We start from the raw sequence: 18,890 nt of genomic DNA, 5'->3' as shown, positions 1-18,890 counted from the left end.
TCAGTGACAGAAGGACCCAAGTGGATTCATAATGGTGTGAATAACAGGTAACTTGATTTGCTTCAGCTTTGAGATACTTAAGAATTCATATAAAAGGATTTGGGGCTTTAGAGAATACATGTCTTCCGGGGGTGGGGTGGGATGATTGACTATCCTGACAATTTCTATAAGTCCAATTCCATTACTTTGAAGAACATTCAAAGATACGCTTCCGTAAGAAACTTTTAAGTAAAAATAGGAGTGACTAAAGTTCAGGACAAACTTTGAAGACTGTATCTTTTCCTTGTGTGAGATTAGGATTAAAAAAATAATTGTCTATGTACATCATTTCTTTCCATTCAGCCTCCTAATAAGGCTGATAGATAAGTGGTAGCCAGTAATCACATCCATTTATAAATGAGGAAACTGAGACTCAGTGTAAAGTTTGTTCCCTGTGGGGATTTAGCAGGCAGCAAAGGCAGGTCTCCAGCTCGAAAAGCCCCTTATGCTGGATTTCCCAGGCCTGCAACCTGGCCAGGTGATGGACCCCATGCTCAGAAGGGCTCCTAGCTTGGTTCCACCATCACCATCTTGAAATTCTCAGTAATTTTGAACTGTGTTTGTTCAGTGTTGCTGAACCAGTGTCCGACCCACAAGCCAAAATGCTAAGATGCAAAGATGTGCAGCAAAGAAAGGGTTTACTCACATGGCAGCCAGGTGAGGAGATGAGAGACCGACTCCCAGGCGACCCTTCCTGGAGGCAAGGGGTTTGGGCGTTTTCATAGGATAAAAAAAAGGGCAGTCTTAGGCGAGGGGAAAGCTGGTTGGAAAAAGGTGCAGTAACTGTCACCTACACAGTGTAACCAAGCCCCAGGCCGCTGCATGTTAACAAGCGGAGGTGGGCTTTTCAGCTTCCTGACATCACAAGGTCACCGGGCAGACACTCACACATGGCCAGTTGGAGGGGTGGTTGTCCCATCCAGTCTTAACCGACTTAGCTTGAACTAGACACAGCTGACTCCAAGTTCTTGGAACATATGCAAATATCTTGTTGTTTAGGTGCCCCTTGGAGGACACGCAATGATTTAAATGACCTTGATGTGTGAAGGCAGGTTACAGGTGTAATGGATTTAACTAATGCGTACCCATGGTTTCACAAGGAGTCCTGCATGGGTGTTCTGCACTGGATCCTGCAAGCCTTGTAGCCCATCTCACACACAACTCCATGGACTCTCCTTCTAGACCTCCACACAGATCCCAGGAGCACTGGGACTCTCTGTCTCCCAGCTCCTGGCACTCCTTGACCCTTCTCCTCCTCTCTGGGTCTGCAGCAGCTATGAGGGCTCGAGCCCAGGAGGAGTGCTTCCCATGAACACTGGCAGTTCCTCCCGTGCTGCCGAACAGCCTGAAGGGTAAATCAGTACCCAATTCTATCAGTTCATCAAAGTCGAAACTCTCTAAAGTTTGTTTAATTAAAACAAGAAGTTCTTGGGCTTTCTCAGGTTAGATGTGCTCAAACCCCAGAATACTAGATTTCTCCTGGCTTTCTGGCTGAGTCTCTTAGTCCCATTCCCTGATGGTCTCCAATGCTTGACTCAAAAGAAAGAAGGAAGGGAGAAGAGCCTGGCACTCCCACCCCCCCAGATGTCTTGTAAGTCTCGGAGGCTTAAAAACATTGTAATTGATAGAGAAGATCAAGCAAACATGGTCACTTCTGGCTTTTAATTCTCAAGAATCGTGAGTAGCAGGGCAAAATAAAATGCTACTCAAGGATCATGAGTAGCAAGGCAAAATAAAATGCGAAGGTCCACTGTTGGCTACGACTGTCTTCTCCCTGGGATCCTGCTCAATACCTCTGTGCCTGTGGGGCCAGAAGACAAAGGTGTGCATCGCTACGAAGCCGACAAGGGTGGCACCAGGGGAAGGAGCCATCGTTCCCCCAAAAATATCTCTTCCCAACCACCTTGAATGTTTTATCTTCCTCAGACAGTCCCCCAGATCTGCTCCTTCCATACAATTCAAGCAGCCCCCTTGCTCATCTTGCTCCATAACTGACTTTAGATGAATCTGCTTCTGGAACTGGAACTGTTTTCCGTCCTCTCCCAGGGCCCACAGAAAGCTGATGTGAAACAATGTGTATCACACCAGCCAGAAAAACCCACAAATCAGAGCAAACTTTGAGATTTTTTTATTTTGCATTTGACAGTATTTTCTGAGTGTTAGCACAATGAATGCGTTTCCGAGATACCATCCTGCCACAGAGCCAAACGGTGCTTAGGCGTTTAACAAAAATATAATTCAAGCCCTAAGGAACACAAGCTGGGATTCAGAACAGAATTTAACATCTCTATGTACAGAGATTCTGCTGCGAACACATCCACCGAAAGGAGTTGATGTAGAGACCAGTTTCACAATAAATAATCGCTTCTCGAAACTGTATACCATCTCGCTGGCACATCAGTCCTTTCCATTTCCGTATGATGGATATTCACATTCGTACCTTATACTACTCATTGAGAATTTAGCATTTGGCCAAGGCTAACACCCCAGCATCCACCATTGCATTAGCACCTTGGCAGGGGAAGGGAGAGGGGATGGGCGGCCTCTCCCCATCCCTGCGGTTGAAAAACACCGTCTTCTTCAGCTGCTCAGTAATCTCAGCGTAGCCACTAGAGCGCAGCTGAAAGAGATTGCGAACTGTCAGGCGTTACAATTCCCAGTTATTGCCAATTATATAGATAAATAGAAATTTACATAATTTACAAAGCGCTTGTGTCTGTGGCTTATTTTGAAGCCATTCCCCAAAGATCCACATTTCTTCCTGAAAACAAATATCACTCTAAATAGCCTTGTGCTGGGGCTGCCTTCACAGCGGCTTCAGGGAACCAGGTCTATGGTTCATCAGTGTGCCTGTTGGCAAAGGGCACAGAAGTCCCTCTGCTGCACGGCCTGGGGTTCAACACCTGAGGGTGTTCATTTCCTCCTTATCACAAACATCAAGAATCCTTTCTTTCTTCCTTTCCTTTTCTTTTTTAGATGTATTCTTTTAGTGGGTACCAAACACAGCTGAAAATGTCTGTCTAAATCCCATAAGCTTCAAACTCATCAACTCCTGTAGAGCTGTGATCTGCTAGCTCACCCCTGGTGCCTGCCCCCTGTGATGGGTCGGACGTCGACATGCTCCGACGGAGCCTGCATCTGTTCCCAGATGGACATGGGTTTACATTTGCAAAGAGTTAGCTTGGGGTCCACTCACTCCCAGAGAGAAGTGGCTTTGCGACATGCCATACCTCTCCAAAAACAATTTCCTGAGTGAAACCGGAGCCTTGGGCTGCGGGCCCTGAGGCACAGCTGGGATCGTTTTACCCATTAGGGAAGCTGGGGTCTTTGGATGGGGCATTCTTGGGAAAGGGCTGTATTGTTAAGTGAGGACCCTTTGAGTGGGTTTTCTCCCCCAGGCAAAACTCATTTCTTTTCCTCAAAGAAGTGGAAATGTGAACCAAGGAGGAGCCATAACTGAGGTCTTCCTGCTGCAGGCCCTTCTCCCCAGGGAGCTCCCGAAAGGGCCAGTGGAGGGGCAGGCAGACCACGGGGCGGGGACGTCCACTTTGATGGAGGTCTAAAGCCTACTTGCTTTGTCTGGCCTTGACTTCAGCCTACCTCAGAAAAGGCGGAAGGGATATGCAAAAGAGAAGAAAGAAGCCTATAACAAAAGCCAAGCTCTCCACTACCTGAAAGGGAGCCACCCCATCCTTCTTCAGCCTATTCCTTGTTTTGAACAAGCTCCTTGGCAGAGCTTCTTGGCAATTTCAGAGCCTGCCATTCGCCTGAAGGTGTACACCGAGTCATCGCTGCCAACAGAGCCTTGGGAGCTCTCTCTCTATTGCAGCCTGGTCCCATCTTTGAGGATCACAAACTCAGGACCGTGGCAAGTCCCACTCTGAAAATGTCAAACTAGGGATGACTAACTCCAGTCTTGCAAGAAAGTCAGGACCATGCTTATAAGGAAAGACTTTTTCTTTCCAAGTAAAGCTTCTTACAGGAGCTTGACAAGCAACGTTGTAAAGCCTAGAAGCAGATCCTTTCCAGGCCCGGGTGGGACATCTGTGCCAATGTCCTCACCTCCTGAACATCAAGCCAGGACAATGACAACAGCACTGGCCTCCCCTGCCTTCCCAGAACGTGCCCAGCACAGCACGTTCCTACTGCAGGGCCTATGCGCTTACCCTCCCGTCTGACAGCCTCCCTTCCTCATCACTCTGGCTCACCCTGCCCCATTTCCTCTAGGTCTTTATGCCACTGTCACCTGGCCAGTGAGACCACCCCACCTGCAACCACCCCCAGTCCTCCCTACCCCCAGCCTGCTCCTGCTCTCCTTCACATGCCCTGCTCTGTGTTTTATGTACTGGTTTGCTATCTGCTCCTCCCACTATTTAAGTGCCAGGAAGGCTGAACTTTTGCCGTATTCTCAGTAGTGTCCCCAGCATTTAGGATGGTGCCCTGTACCTCACAGGTGCTCAATGAATCCTTGCTGAATTGAGTAAATGACATAATAGTTGGATGGTTTAATCACACTACTCCCTCACTGAGACTGGTTTGGGTTTGGGGTGAGGAAAAAGAGGCAAAGTGGGGACTGGTGGGGGCCTAACTCATCCTCTCTAGGGTCTGCCTCTGCCACTTCTCTGCGTTTTTATTGTGGATGCTGACAGAGTCCTCTCCAGATGACTCGAAGCAATCTGCTACCAATTTGGAATGTCTTGTATATATCCAGAACGGTTTAACCCTCCCTTGATCAAACCATGTAGGAACCCAAACCCCCTCCAGGCCACTGCTACGAACATAAATTACCATCCCATTGCAGATATGTAGACAACTCATTAATAATAATTTCTGATTGATAGAATGACAAATAAACCCAGTTGGGCTGCTGGAAGCCCTTGGGATCATACAAAAACCACAAACAGGTTAAAAAATTTTATAAAATGAACTGGAGGACTTGGAGGACCTGGTGCCCAGCTGCTGTAATTCATCTCTGTCCAGAATCAGCTGCTGAAAAGAAGAAATGATTCTTTTTCTAAAGATCACATTTTGCTATGGGAGCAGAAGCATAATGTGGGCCCCAGCAGATGAGCCTGCAGGGACTCCAAGAAGCAGTGGTTGGTGAGCTTGATCCAGACCTGGTGAAATCCAGGGCTGGACATCACTGCTCAAAAGCTACAGAGAATGCAGAGGTCAGCTCCTAAGACAGAGAGCAGGCTGTCCATAGCTTTTGGCTGCTCTGATCCCAGGGGACAAAGCAACCCCCCCACATGCAGTGGGGTTCCCGCTAGCCGCCTGCACAGACCAAATGTACCCCACATGTCCTCCATGCCACCCAAGGGGCAGCAACTCAGAAAGCAACTTCACCTCCTCGGACGCACGCCCCCCAGGGCACCACCAGTCTGCTTTCCCACTTCTTTGTCAGATGTTTCTGCCGACCTTGAATTCCTGTGGGGAGAGAGCCAGTTCAAATGAGTCAACCTACTTTCCATGTGGCTGGTTTTCCAGCATCCAGTAAGGCTTGTCTTTCCACCAGTATAAGCATGGTCCCGCAGGACTGCCTCTCGGGTAGTTTCCGAAGGCTGAGCACACGGGGGTGGAGTCCCACTAAAATCCAGCCTCCACCCACACTCCTCAGTTATCCACTGGATATTAAGGAGCCAAGAAGAAAAATGTGGTTGTGCTGGGGGTTCCAGACAGCAAGCCCTGGGTGCCTGGTTGGGGTGGCACCTGCTGCATAAAGAGCCCCCCTGCTGGTGCTTACTTGCCCAGGAAGCACCTGGAGGTGCCATCCCACCAGCGACGGCTCTCAGAAGAGGCTCGGCAGGGTAGCTCTGCCTGGCGGGGTCTTGGCCCAAATTAATGAAAAACAGGAGCGAGGAGCATTAATAGGAATGGCTATTAGGTAAAACCCAACTTAAATGGCCATGACAGGGCAGACCTAGGGCCTGCTGATTTATCTGAGTCCACACTGACCCACAAGCTCCTCCAGTTGCTTGTAGGAGACTACAGGGTCTCCAACTCAGGGACAGGGGAGGCAGCCACAAAGTAAGACGATGAGGAACACAGGTGAATGGACGTTGCACATCTCACCCGTGGCCTTCACTCGGTACCAGCCTATCTGGCCGCGAGGGCATGTGGGCTGGTGAGACCAGATGCTCCCATTTGTTACTTTCGAAGAAGCTAAAAATGTGCATTTGTAGGGGTGGTAGTGGTATTCTTTAACTTTTAAGAGTTAGCAACTTATTCAGATTTTGGCAAATTGCTATGCAATCCAGAAGAAATACCTCTGGAGACCAGACAAGGCCGCGGCTCTGCTCTGAAAGGCAGCAAGGGGATGGGATACCATGCCCACGGCCCTCCAGGAGCCGGGGCTCCACATCCCCTCTGCACGGTCCCCACCCTCACCGCACGTCAGATGGTATCCCCCAGGACAAGCCAAGCCCTCCTGTACCCACACTGCCTAGGGCAAGTATCTCTGGAAGTGCGGAAAGCCGGGGAAGGGGTCATACCCGCGGGCAGCCAGGGACCAGGTGCAGAACTGCAAGCAGGCGTCGTCATCGCTCTCCGTGCAGGCGCAGCGCAGCGTCCCCTTCACCAGCTGTGGGCTCTGTGGGAACTGCCCAGCCGACCTCCTGCCCCTGCTTCCGCTGCCTCTGTAGCTGGACAGTCCATAGGGCGCAGTCCGTCTGCAAAGGAAAGAGCAACGTCAGGGCCACTCCTGGGCCTCCTCGCTCTTGGGCGCTGGCAGGTGTGGAGCTGGCGAAGGGGTGGGAGATGGTGGGCACAGGATGGGTGAGGCATGCGCTGCAGCCACGTCCCAGGATCTGGGATCCACACCCTCCCCAGGCTTTGAGCCTTGGAAAGCTTCTGGAGTGAACCCTTCACCCCTACTACCCCAACTCCCTGTCTCCTGCTCTCCCCTAAGCCCCAGGCAGTGCGCTGGAGCCTCAGGGTTGGAAAGATGGGAAGTCCCGGTGGAGGATGGAGGATGGCCTGTCTGCACCCTCCCAGCAGCCAGCCCTCTCTGGGCAGGAGCCAGCAATGCCAGGTGTGTGCGTGTGTGCATTTTCAGTCTTTTCAAGACCTAACCTCAGCAAGCACGCCTCCCATCCCGGATCCTTGCAGGGCAGTTCTGGTTTCCCCTTCCTGCATCCAAACCCCTGACATGGATATTCCTGCTGGCCCAAATGCTGATCCCAGTCTTCATCCTTCAGCCAGCAGCACCTGAGCCTGGTCATCCATACCAGTACGATGCCTTCCTACCCCGCAGCCCAAAGCCTGGTTTGTCCCTGCCCCGCCAGGCACTGAATTTCTTCTGTGCATACACCAAATGTGTAGTCTGTGCTACTGGAATACAAATTCAATTCTGGCCGCTGAAACACACTGTGGCCTTGGAACAAGGCTTCCTTAAAGACGCAGACATGGACGCCTCTGTGCCCTGAGAGATACATAGCCAAAGACAGAAGTGGCTTTGGGAAAAGTCTTCTTATGAAGAAATAAATGCCTGAAACTATTTACCCATTTCATTTATGGTTGGAGCTGGCATGAGGGTGGTGGTGTCACTTGAAACAATAAATGTTTAATCTGTTTCTTATGCTCATGTCCATCCAAACCAGTGCTCTCCGGGGATGGGAGGACACTACCAAGCAATTCAGTGGGAAAAAGTTAAAAGCGGCTGCTTAATTCATTAGCACTACTGAATAGGATTTGGGGCAGATTAATAATAGCTAGAGGAAACACACGTAGCCAAAAGTTACTTTTCCAATAAATTCTGGCTTTCCTTCCAGTCCCCAGGATTAACCACCTTGGTTTCTGTGAGCCCCATGAAGTATCACCAATCAGCCACCTCAAAGGGGGTTCTGACATCCTCTGCATGCTTTCAAAATAACATCAAATTGAATTTCCTTTAATTTAAAACACATGCCATGGTGCCTTTTGGGGGTGGTGAGGACAAAGTGGGGGGTGCCTCATCCTGACCTGATGCTTGGGAGAAACCTGCTCCCTGCTGGACTGGAGACTGGAGCTGAGAACATAACCACCCCCACCCTCTTTCTCTTCCCCTCTCCCCACTCGCTCCTACCCGAGTTAGTTATGAAATGGTTCCTGGATCCAGGCAGGCCCAGTACGGAGCAGTCTGTGCTCACAGGATGGAGAAAGCAAGCAGGGGCCCTTCCCGTTCTGAGCTGTGCACGTGTTTTCAATCACTCAGTCGTGTATGACTCTTTGCGACCCCATGGACTGGCCCACCAGGCTCCTCTGTCCATGGGATTCTCCAGGCAAGAATACTGTAGTGGGTTGCCATTTCCTTCTCCAGAGGATCTTCCCAACCCAGGGGCTGAACCCTAGTCTCCTGTGTCTCCTGGATTGGCAGGCAGATTCTTTACCACTGAGCTGCCTGGGAAGGCCCTATTCTGAGCGGAACCTTTGCTAAAACCTCATCTTTTCTCAGGAATGGGAAATGGTGGGGGTAGGGTAGCAAGACAATACCGACATTGTGAGGAGGCAGGATTTGGCTAAAGGTATAGATTTCTAGTAATAGGGCCACATTAAATCTCTAGGTGTTGACATTAAACCCAGGCCCCCATTTCTTGGTGAAAATTACACACAAGGATTAACCACCACGGCTCCCATTTTTCCATCAACAGCAAGACCTGCAATTTTGAAGTTGCTGTCAGCTGATTAGGCATTTGTGTGCTCAGAGCCAGTCAACTTCACAAACGAAGTGTTTTAAGTGAGGAAACAGGGTGACCCGGTATTCATTAACAGAACTGCTAAGCACGTTCCCAGCAGCCTAGTGGGAGGAGCTAGTATGCAAATGAGCCCTTGAAACTTTCCAGGAATGTTCATGGAGGGAGAAAACCCTGCTCCAAGCCTGGGTGTTCTAGGTGTGCACTCTGCTGGCTGACCTAGGAGCCGGTAGCAGGTGATGCAAGCTGAGAACCAAAGGACTTGGGAGATGGTCCTGCCCACCGAAGGCCCACCCTCCGCTCCGCACCGCACAATAGCAATTCCAGCTCCAACGAAGGCGCACTTCGAATAGGCTGAAAATTTAAAGGTTTTTAAAATCTGATAAGCACTTAAATAAGAGTTTGGCTTCAGAATACCTTGGAAATCAGAACTTGATTTTAGGATTCTGGGGCTCCCTGGAGTCCTGTGTTGCAACATGGCAGCACTGGGAGATTCGGCACTTCAGCTTCCCATCCTGCTCGATCCCAAGTGCACCCCAAGCTCCACCCACCCCCACCCCCATCCTGCAAGCAGCTGCGCCTTGGCTGCCCTGTAGGCCTTGGGAGATGTGCCCTAAGCCCTGTTCTGTCCATGGACGTCAGACCCTGAAGTGGGCTCGGAGACACCTGAGGAGGGGGGATTCCAGGGTTATAAATACTCGGTACATGGTCTAGAAGAAGGGGCATATGGCTTTCAGTCCCATAGACTCCTTGCAGTGGGTAGGAGATAGGGCCAGAGGAGGGTCAGAGACGCCCTCTACCCCACAGAACCAAGGCAGGGGTCTTTCTTGTCCAGCTCTGAGAGTGGACACCAGCTCCAAGAGAGTAGGAGACAGGGCTCCGTCTTTTGCACCTGCTGTGGACCCAGCACAAAGCTGAGAAAATTAAGACTATTAATTAAGTAACTGGTTGTTGAGTGTGAGATAAACTAGACCAGTAAGACTGGATTCTCTCCAACCTACAATGTTCAACAACCACAAAATTCCTTACAAGGAATTTCTAACATTTGCCAAGCATCCACTATATCTGGGAATACCTTATTTTACTGCACGTCACAGATAATATGAATTTTACAAATTGAGGTTTTGTGGCCACATGCATTAGATGATGATTGGAATTTTTAGCAATAAAGTAGTTTTAAGGGATGTACATTTTTTAGATATGCTATTGCATACCTAATAGATGGCAGTATGGAATAAACAAAAGTTTCATAAGTGTTAAGAAACAAAAAAATTCGTGTGACTTGCTTTTTCACTTTGTTGAGGTAGCCTGGAACCACATGTGCAGTATTTCCAAGGTCTGCCTGTATCTCCCTGGGATTATGCCAAGTGTGATGAGGACGCAGAAAGGCCTTAGGGCATTCACATACTACTGGTGTATTAAAACAGTACAGGATAAAGAAACCTCACCAGCCAATATGCACAGGTATGTACAAGGTACACAGAGCACAGAGAAAGGTTACCTGGATCCCGCTGCGTAGCACTTACATGATGATCACTCCACCCGCTCCAGTTTCCTGATTTACAAAAGTTGTTGGACTGAATGATACACTGCACTGCATGAAGAGTACTTAGCAAAGAGCTCCTAGCAGTGAATGAATGTGGCTACTGCTGTTGCTTTTTTAGTCTGGGAATTCAAGTGAGTTGTACCGGGCATAAAAAACCCTATCTACCAGCCCTGCATTTAAGATGTGTGACTAAGTAAGAAAGACAAGTAAGAAGGAACCAGAATGCCACCTGGCACAGCAGTGCCATTCTTTGTCAGGCTTCCTTTGGCTGGGCCATCTTTCTACATTGTCTGCCCAATAAGCACTCGTGTTTTAGCTGTTGTCTTGGTACCTTTGTCATTTCTTGAATGATAAAGAAACGAATGTCTCTTGAACGGTGAATTGGAAGGAACTAATGAAAGAACTCTGAAAATGAAGTTAAATTGGCTGAGAACTTTGACCAGCACACCGTCTGACCTGTGGTTTAGCCTCCTGTTCTACAGTGGGGCTTACAGAACACAGTTCTTTATAAAAGTAGGCAGCATTTCAACCTGCTCATGTTCCAGTTATAATACAGAGCTCCAAACAAAAGAGAAGCAGGTAAGATCAGTCCAAATGCTCTTAGACAAAAGAAAACACCCCAAAACAATCACATTGGCAATGTCTAGTGTTGTGTGTCTTTGATATTAAATTGTCCTCAGCGTATGCTCAGAACATTCATTATTTGATCAGTGATGGTGATGCCAAGATCATACTTATCACAGTGTTCCTTATTTCCCATTTTCTCCCAGCTGTCATATATAAACGTTAGTAAATACTAAACTTTCAAATCTCCTGTATTCATTCTCCATCTGCATCATCACCCAGCCAGACTCTAAATTCTCAGCAAAGTCGATCGAATTGTCCTAGAAAGCCCAGTTTTCATAACCCCACCTACCCACCCCAAACTGAATAGTACTCAACAAATATTTGCAGAGTGGTTTCCAATGTACGGGCCTGGACTAGACTTCTGATGATTCATGACGGGCCCATGGCCCTGTACACACACAGTTTAATCTAGTGCAGAGGTTAGAAAATTGGCATTCCTGTAGGCTTCATCCAATCACAAGAGGGTGGTGTTTTTGTTGTTTTTTTTTTTTAACTTGAAAATTTCACACAAATATCCCAATTTCCATCTTCTCTCAGTTATACTCACTCCAGTCCCACACTCCAACATAGCAGCAGCTGTCTGCCGCTGAGTGGTACCATCAGAGCCTGGCTCAAACACTCTTGCTTGGCCCCAGTCCCTACTCCTGTGCTTTTCTTACCTGTCTGGCCTTCATGGGCATCTCAGGGTACAATCCCTGCTCTAGTGGCTTGTTCCATAAAGCAAAGCCAGACAGATCATGTGACATGGTGATAAAATTAGCACCAGCTACTATTTTTACAAACTGTTGTCATTTTCAATTTTAAAAAGCCCAGGTTCTGGTGAGTGTCTCCTCAACAAACAACATTTTCACTTCACACTCAGATGCCAAGATGATGCTGTCTCCTCCGCTTCACGTTTTCCTTCTGAAACGGAAGAGCAAGGTCAGGACCGTCTTTGGGACACATCGTACAGGAGGCACGACGCTGCTGACCGGTCCTGCAGCCAAAAGGAAGAGGAACAACTGTTTGCCGATGGCAGGCAGACGGCAGGGGCCCCCCAGCTGCCAGGCACCAGCGGTCATCAGATACTGCCCCTCACAGCTCCCCGGAGAATCAACTTCCAGACTCCAACAGGCTTTCTAACTAAGGCTCAATTTCAGATTTTATTAAATTTCTTCCTTAGAAGGTACCACTCAGTTGCTCTCTCAAGTTTTGAAACACCTTCTTGGGCAAGGAAGAAAACGTGGATCAGCTTCATTGACTGTCTTTGTAAAACTTAATCAGGAAAAAGTGTGAACTAGGAACTCTGTTAGAAGAATAAGACAGAATGAAATAACTATAGAAAGTGACTGAATATTCAAAGACCTGTAAAAGCATCCATTAACTGCAAGAAACATCTAGTGGACTGCCCCTCCCCACTTCCACTTTGCACATAGTCATAGAGACAAGGAGGAAACAATAGCTCAGAGACAGAAACACCGGCCTTGAAAAACTTAAAAGCCCAGGATTCTCTAGAGCCTGAATTCAATGCTGGCTGTTTTCGTCTCCTGGAATCCAATCTCTTGTCTTTCCCCTGGGGAATGGTCCCTCTCTCCCTGTGTGAGGTCTTGATGAGACTGTCAATCACTGTATCTCGCCTTCCCACACCTCAAGACTCATCAGGTGACCCAAGCTGGCTCATGGCACCCTCTCCTTCCCAAGACACCTGAGCAAACCAATTCGAGGTCAGAAAATAGTTTGGATGGGAATTCCCTGGTGGTCCAGCAGTTGGGACTCTGAGCTTCCCCTGTAGTGGACACAGGTTCGATCCCTGGTCGGGGAACTAAGATCCCTCGTGCCACATAGTGCAACCAAGAATTAAAAAAAAAGAAAATAGTCTGGAGCTGCTACTAAGCATCCTGCATTGTCTGTCTGTGCCCTGGGACCCCCAGTCTTGTCCTGGTTTCTCTCTCTTTCTAAGCCTGGTCCTGCTTCTCCCTCCCTTCCAGGTGGTAGATCACACCATGTCCTTCCAATAAACTCCTGTGCTGTGTGAGCTACATTTAAGTTTCTGTTGCTTGCAACCAGTGACCTCAAGCTGACCCTGGAACTCACTCTCTCAAGATGGATGCAACCATGATCTCTTGGGTTTCATAGAAAGACCAGGAGTCTCTGCAGCTGCCAAGGACAAGTAGAGATTTTCTTCATGCAACAAAATACAAAAGAATGTGTTCCAATTCAGGACAAAACACAGCCAACAAAGCTAGCTGGAGTCCTTTCTTCCCAGGTGTGCCCACTGTGAAATGTTTGGTTTGGATCACACTGTCCTTTGGACAGGTGGGAGCAAGCATACGACCTCATGATGCTCAGAGATACTTGGCTAACCACCTCAGGAGGCTTGTCCTCCAGTGAATTTACTCCTTGTCCACTCATCAAATGCCTGTGAAAGTTGGCTTGGGACAGGCCTCATGCCAGACAACCACTGGGTGCCCTTCCAACCTCTAGGAAAGAAAATAACCAGGAAATACATCTCCTCAGTGACCTCATTGTACAAGCAGAAACACATGCTTTCTGGTTCTAAAGAACACGACATGATCTTCCTGCTCACAAACAACATAAAGGGAACTGGCAATCTGCAGCTTTGCTTCTGCAGAAAATTGCCGCATCTCTAAGTGGGAGGCCCCCAAGGCAGACTGTTCCTCCACCACCCACGAAAGGAGGAAGTCCTCCTGCAGCCTCAGGAATAGCCAATGACCAGAATATTTAGAAATATCAAAAGAGTGAGCAACATGCTGTGGGTTGGTAGTTAACTTTTTTTTAAAGATATCCCCCCCATCCCCCACTCAAAGAAAGCAACCCACAACTCATGAGTTTATCCAGGACTTGGTTGTTGGGGAATTTTACCAGAATTACATGTATTTTCAAAAAGATCATTGACCCCCATCAGTCGGACCCAAGAAGAAGGGGTGTTTCCTCACCTGGGCTGCAGGTGTGGCTTCCTTCCTGTCCCCTGGGGTACGTAACAGCTGACCTCTGCCTGTCCACCTCAGCATCCAGGGCAGCCCAGGCAGTGCCTGGCTCAGAGCAGGTGCATAATAATACTGCTGCTGCTGCTAAGTCGCTTCAGTTGTATCTGACTCTGTGTGACCCCATAGACGGCAGCCCACCAGGCTCCCTTGTCCCTGGGATTCTCCAGGCAAGAACACTGGAGTGCGTTGCCATTTCCTTCTCCAATGCATGAAAGTAAAAAGTGAAAGTGGAGTCACTCAGTCATGTCCGACTCTTAACGACCCCATGGACTGCAGCGCACCAGGCTCCTCCATCCATGGGATTTTCTAGGCAAGAGTACTGGAGTGGGTTGCATTGCCTTCTCCGATAATAATACTACAGCATCTCAATAGCAAGGGTCTGCTATGTGAAGAAAGGAGGGGAGGAAAGTGAAGTGAAAATTGCTCAGTTGTGTCCAACTCTTTGCGACTCCACGGACTAAACAGTCCATGGAATTCTCCAGGCCAGGATACTGGAGAGGGTAGCCTTTCTCTTCTCTAAGAGATCTTCCCAAACCAGAGACTGAACCCAGATCTCCCGCATTGCAGGCAGATTTTTTACCAGCTGAGCCACAAGGGAAGCCCAAGAATACTGGAGTGGATAGCCTATCCCTTCTCCAGGGGGTCTTCCCGACCCAGGAATTGAACAGGAGTTCCCTGGTGGCTCAGAGGGTAAAGCGTCTGCCTGCAATGTGGGAGACCCAGGTTTGACCCCTGGGTTGGGAAGATCCCCTGGAGAAGGAAATGGCAACCCACTCCAGTACTCTTGCCTGGAAAATCCCATGGGTGGAGGGAATCTGGTAGGCTACAGTCCATGGGGTCGAAAAGAGTCAGAGACGATTGAGCATCTTCACTTTCACTTTCTCCTGCATTGCAGGTGGAAGGTATCAGGGAAGCTATCAGGGAAGGAGAGAGGGAAGGAGGTCTTAATTGGCCATTACTTCTCATTCCAAACCCAATCTCCCAAACGTTTAGAATTCTTAGCTGATGTATTGGATTTCTACTATCATTGTCCTGGAGGGAATATGGTCTCTAGATCACTTAAAATGGAAATACCACATCTTGATAGTAACTTCTGCAGACACATGAGGAAAAACCAGGCTGCCTGGAAGGATGAAGTCTCAGAGACAAAACCAGAGGCCTCCCTAGGCTGACAGACCTAGGATATTGGTCCAAATTGAAGACTAGCTCCCAGAGAGGCCCTGGCTGAGTGGTTTCTTTCTGGGGCTGAGAAATGGAAGGGCTGGATTTCTGAAGGCTCCGTCCAACTCCAAATTCCATGGAGAGATTCCCAAATGCCCTCACTGTTACACCTGAGCATCTCCGAATAGCACAGATGCTAGAGTAGGGCTTCTCTCCAGCAATGAAACCACAATGAAATGTGGGGTCCCTACCTACCCCTAAGTGGAGAGAGTCCCAGGATCTTACCCACTGTTTTCAGAAAGCTTCATCCAAAGAGTAGGACTCTTCCACATCCTACCGCCATATAACTGAGCTTAGAAATAATCCCAAAGCCAAAGATTGAATCGTGCCATCAGGTCCCTCAACACAGTAGCCTCCTCCCCTCACACAGGCACACGGGCTCTGAATGAAGTCTATTTAGAGGAAGCACAAGTGGTCAAAGCCACAGAGAGTAACAGAAACATCCTTCTGTGTGTGCTGTGTGTGGGGTGGGATTTCCAAGAGTGACAGCTCAAAAAATAATCAAGAAGTTAGGGCAACAAATGCCTGCAATATTCGCAACTGAAGCCATTTAGGGAATCCAACAGGTTAGCTGGTTTCCCCCCTGTCTGCTATAACCCAAATGCATCCATGTGAGTGAGGTTAGTTTCCCTCCCCAGCCCCCAGTGACCCTAACACATTCCAGGTCAAATGTAGGCATGAGCAATCCACGTCTGTCTGGCACAGGCTCATTATAACTTATGCAAAGCTGCAGACAGATGTGGCTCAAAATAGTTACCAGCAGTGGAAACAGAAGGAGTAAAATAAGGAGCAGGTATTTTTTTAAGGATGGGGGTATGTGTAGGGGGATTAAAAAAAAAAGTCCAGACGCCATCACACATCCCTTTAAACAACCCTCAGAAAGAAGAGCCTGGAGAAGGCAATGGCAACCCACTCCAGTACTCTTGCCTGGAAAATCCCATGGACAGAGGAGCCTGGTAGGCTGCAGTCCATAGGGTCGCTAAGAGTCAGGCACAACTGAGCGACTTCACTTTCACTTTTCACTTTCATGCATTGGAGAAGGAAATGGCAACCCACTCCAGTGTTCTTGCCTTTAGAATCCCAGGGACGGGGGAGCCTGGTAGGCTGCCGTCTCCGGGGTCGCACAGAGTCGGACACGACTGAAGCGACTTAGCAGCAGCAGCAGCAGAAAGAAGAGAAGACACCCTCGCTAAGTTTCATAAGATTTCATCTTTAGAATGGAAAAACCTTACTGAATGAAGACATACTTGCCATGGCAACAAAAATAAAGACACCCATTTTCTTCCTAATCTAATTTTTTGCATTGTTGTGGTCACTCTGATCACTTGATTGCTTACCTCGAGCTAAGAAAACTTAAGTCCCTCTAGAGACACAGGCTCTATCCCAAAACAAGAACCAAGCAGAGTCAGATCCTGTCTTTATTAGAAATGTTGGTATTTGGTTGATTATGAAACTTCTGCACTCATTATCATTTTTAAAAAACATCGCATTCCCTTTCATTTAACTTTATGGCATCCCCTTCAAGTTTGCTCCTGAAAGAGTATGTCACGAGCCTCACCCTATCTTGCCACCCTACAAGAAATCTGTGGAAATCAGATGTAGAAAAACCCAGAAAAGCTACAGACACCTCTGCTCTCTCACGGACCTGCTTCTGGCTTTTGGCAAAGCTGTTCACTGTTCCCCAAGTTGTGGGTCATTCATGCCATCACCAAGCAGCACAGGACCGCAACACCTTGGCCACATCTGAGAGCCTCTGAGCCTTTCTCATAGGTGCATGAATCTGTTTCTGTTTTTTAAATTACTGAGCCAGGCACAGGGCTCGCTGGCTGCCGCATTCTAGAGTTACTGTTTATTAAGGCCTCCTGCTCAGTTGGCCCTAAGAGGTCATAAAATAAGGGAAGACCTGTGCCTCCAGGACTCTGAACATCGCTAGGTTCTTCAAATGCTCTTGGCTCTCCCGAGACTCCAAACTGGGGCAGACGAGAAAGGGTGGGGATGCCCTGTTCTGCCGTCCGTTCCTGGGGGCTTGGTGGGGCAGCAGGACTCTAGAAGCCCCTGGAACCTTGTCTGGACCAGTAGCTTATCTACATTGTGGCCGTTGCCTAGATTTATTTTCCTTCTAAATAAAATTGGTTCGTGTCCTAAATAGAGGGAAATTGTGTGTGCGCACGTGTGTGTCCCGTTTTAAGGAATTCTGTTTCCACAGAAACATGGCTTAGACTGAGAGGGTTATTTCCTTCTGTTAAACAGTAAATCTACTTCTAATGTACTCCAAAGCTGAGCGATGCTTACAGGGGACTACCTGGAGGGAGGAAGTGGAGCACAGGCAGCCCCCATCAAACTTGCTGAGATGCTGTGGATCCAAGACGGGATTGCGATCTGGCGCTACAAAGCCTGTGAGTTCCAACCGGCTGTGGGGCCCCCCTAAGGAAAGCACTGTTTGCTTCCCAGCTTCCTTTGTTTTAAATTCTTGCAGGAACAAACCACACCAGAGATGTCACAGCCTTTCATCTGCCTTCAAATTTAAGGCCAAGTTCCTAGTTGCAACATCCTCTTCGTCTAGCAAAAATCCAAGTTCTCCCTTCAGGGGCACACAGGGTCATGACCTCCTCGATGCAAATCAACCTGCTTTCCAGCCTCAAGTCTCTTTCTTATCCAGTCAGGATCAGCAGCATTTCAATGAACCCATCTTTGCCCCCAGACATCTCACCTCCTCACATCTATTCTGGGGTAGAAAAGAAGACGTTAGGTCCAACTGAACCCAACCAGGAGGTCACCTTGCGTGAGCTGACCTTGCCAATAAACTCTGAAATTTAGCCCCACGGCTATCAAACTTTAAAAATGCATCTTGCCGTGAAATGTTCTGAGCTGCTGCTACCCAAACTCAAAACTGGAATGTAAACATGTATAGATTTCTAAGCAGGAGAGGGTTACGTGGGAGGGAAATGACTCAGAGAGTAAAAACATGATCAGTCAGAAAACTGAGTTCAAGATCATTTCTAGTCTGGCTGATACTGTCTTCTCTTTTTATTATTTTGGCTGCACCCCACGATGTATAGGATCTTAGTTCCCTGACCAGGGATCAAATCTGCAACGCCTGAATTGAAAGCGGGAGTCTTAACCACTGGACCACCAGGCAAGTCCCAATACCATCTTTTTTTATGTGTTCTTATGTATTTACCATTTTTGGTAAACAGATTCTGTAGTTATTCTCTGGGATGCCTTCCTGGTGGCCCACACTCAGGTCTTGGGTCCTGAGACCCAGGTGCTGTGTACAATGAGAAATGACTGCAAGGCATTGTGTTTGCTCTGTTGGGACTCAGCCTTACTAAGATTTCATCATTTAACAAAGGGGTTCCAAGCAGATCATTCAAATTATCCTGACATGCCCGGTGGCTCAGACTGTAAAGAATCCACCTGCAATGCGGGAGACCTGGGTTCAATCCCTGGGTTGGGAAGATCCCCTGAAGGAGGGCATGGCAACCTATTCGAATATTCTGGCCTGGATAAAAGGAAGAGGAACCAGTGATCAAATTGCCAACATCTGCTGGATCATCGAAAAAGCAAGAGCGGTCCAGAAAAACATCTATTTCTGCTTTATCGACTATGCCAAAGCCTTTGACTGTGTGGATCACAATAAACTGTGGAAAATTCTGAAAGTGATGGGAATACCAAACCACCTGACCTGCCTCTTGAGAAACCTGTATGCAGGTCAGCAAGCAACAGTTAGAACTGGATGTGGAACAACAGACTGGTTCCAAATAGGAAAAGGAGTTCGTCAAGGCTGTATATTGTCACCCT

The 18,890-nt window shown here is 48.2% G+C and overlaps 1 protein-coding gene across 1 annotated transcript in view; it reads right to left on the bottom strand.

Annotated features, from left to right (window-relative positions):
* Positions 1-2,151: 2,151 nt before the first annotated feature.
* EDN3 (endothelin 3) overlaps positions 2,152-18,890 on the bottom strand; it is a 23,991-nt gene continuing 7,252 nt past the window's right edge. Inside the window, exons 2-4 of the mRNA XM_010841854.1 lie at positions 6,531-6,707; positions 5,386-5,466; positions 2,152-2,659 (exon numbers count right to left, since the gene is read on the bottom strand). Of these exons, the coding sequence (XP_010840156.1) occupies positions 2,620-2,659; positions 5,386-5,466; positions 6,531-6,707 (298 nt within the window). The 3' untranslated portion in view covers positions 2,152-2,619. The remainder of the gene's footprint in view (positions 2,660-5,385; positions 5,467-6,530; positions 6,708-18,890) is intronic.

Source organism: Bison bison, unplaced genomic scaffold, assembly GCF_000754665.1.
Source record: "Bison bison bison isolate TAMUID 2011002044 unplaced genomic scaffold, Bison_UMD1.0 scf7180017864167, whole genome shotgun sequence".
Lineage (NCBI taxonomy): Eukaryota > Metazoa > Chordata > Mammalia > Artiodactyla > Bovidae > Bison > Bison bison.
The sequence above is the reverse complement of the archived record's forward strand: the minus strand, read 5'-3'. Positions and strand labels throughout refer to the sequence as shown.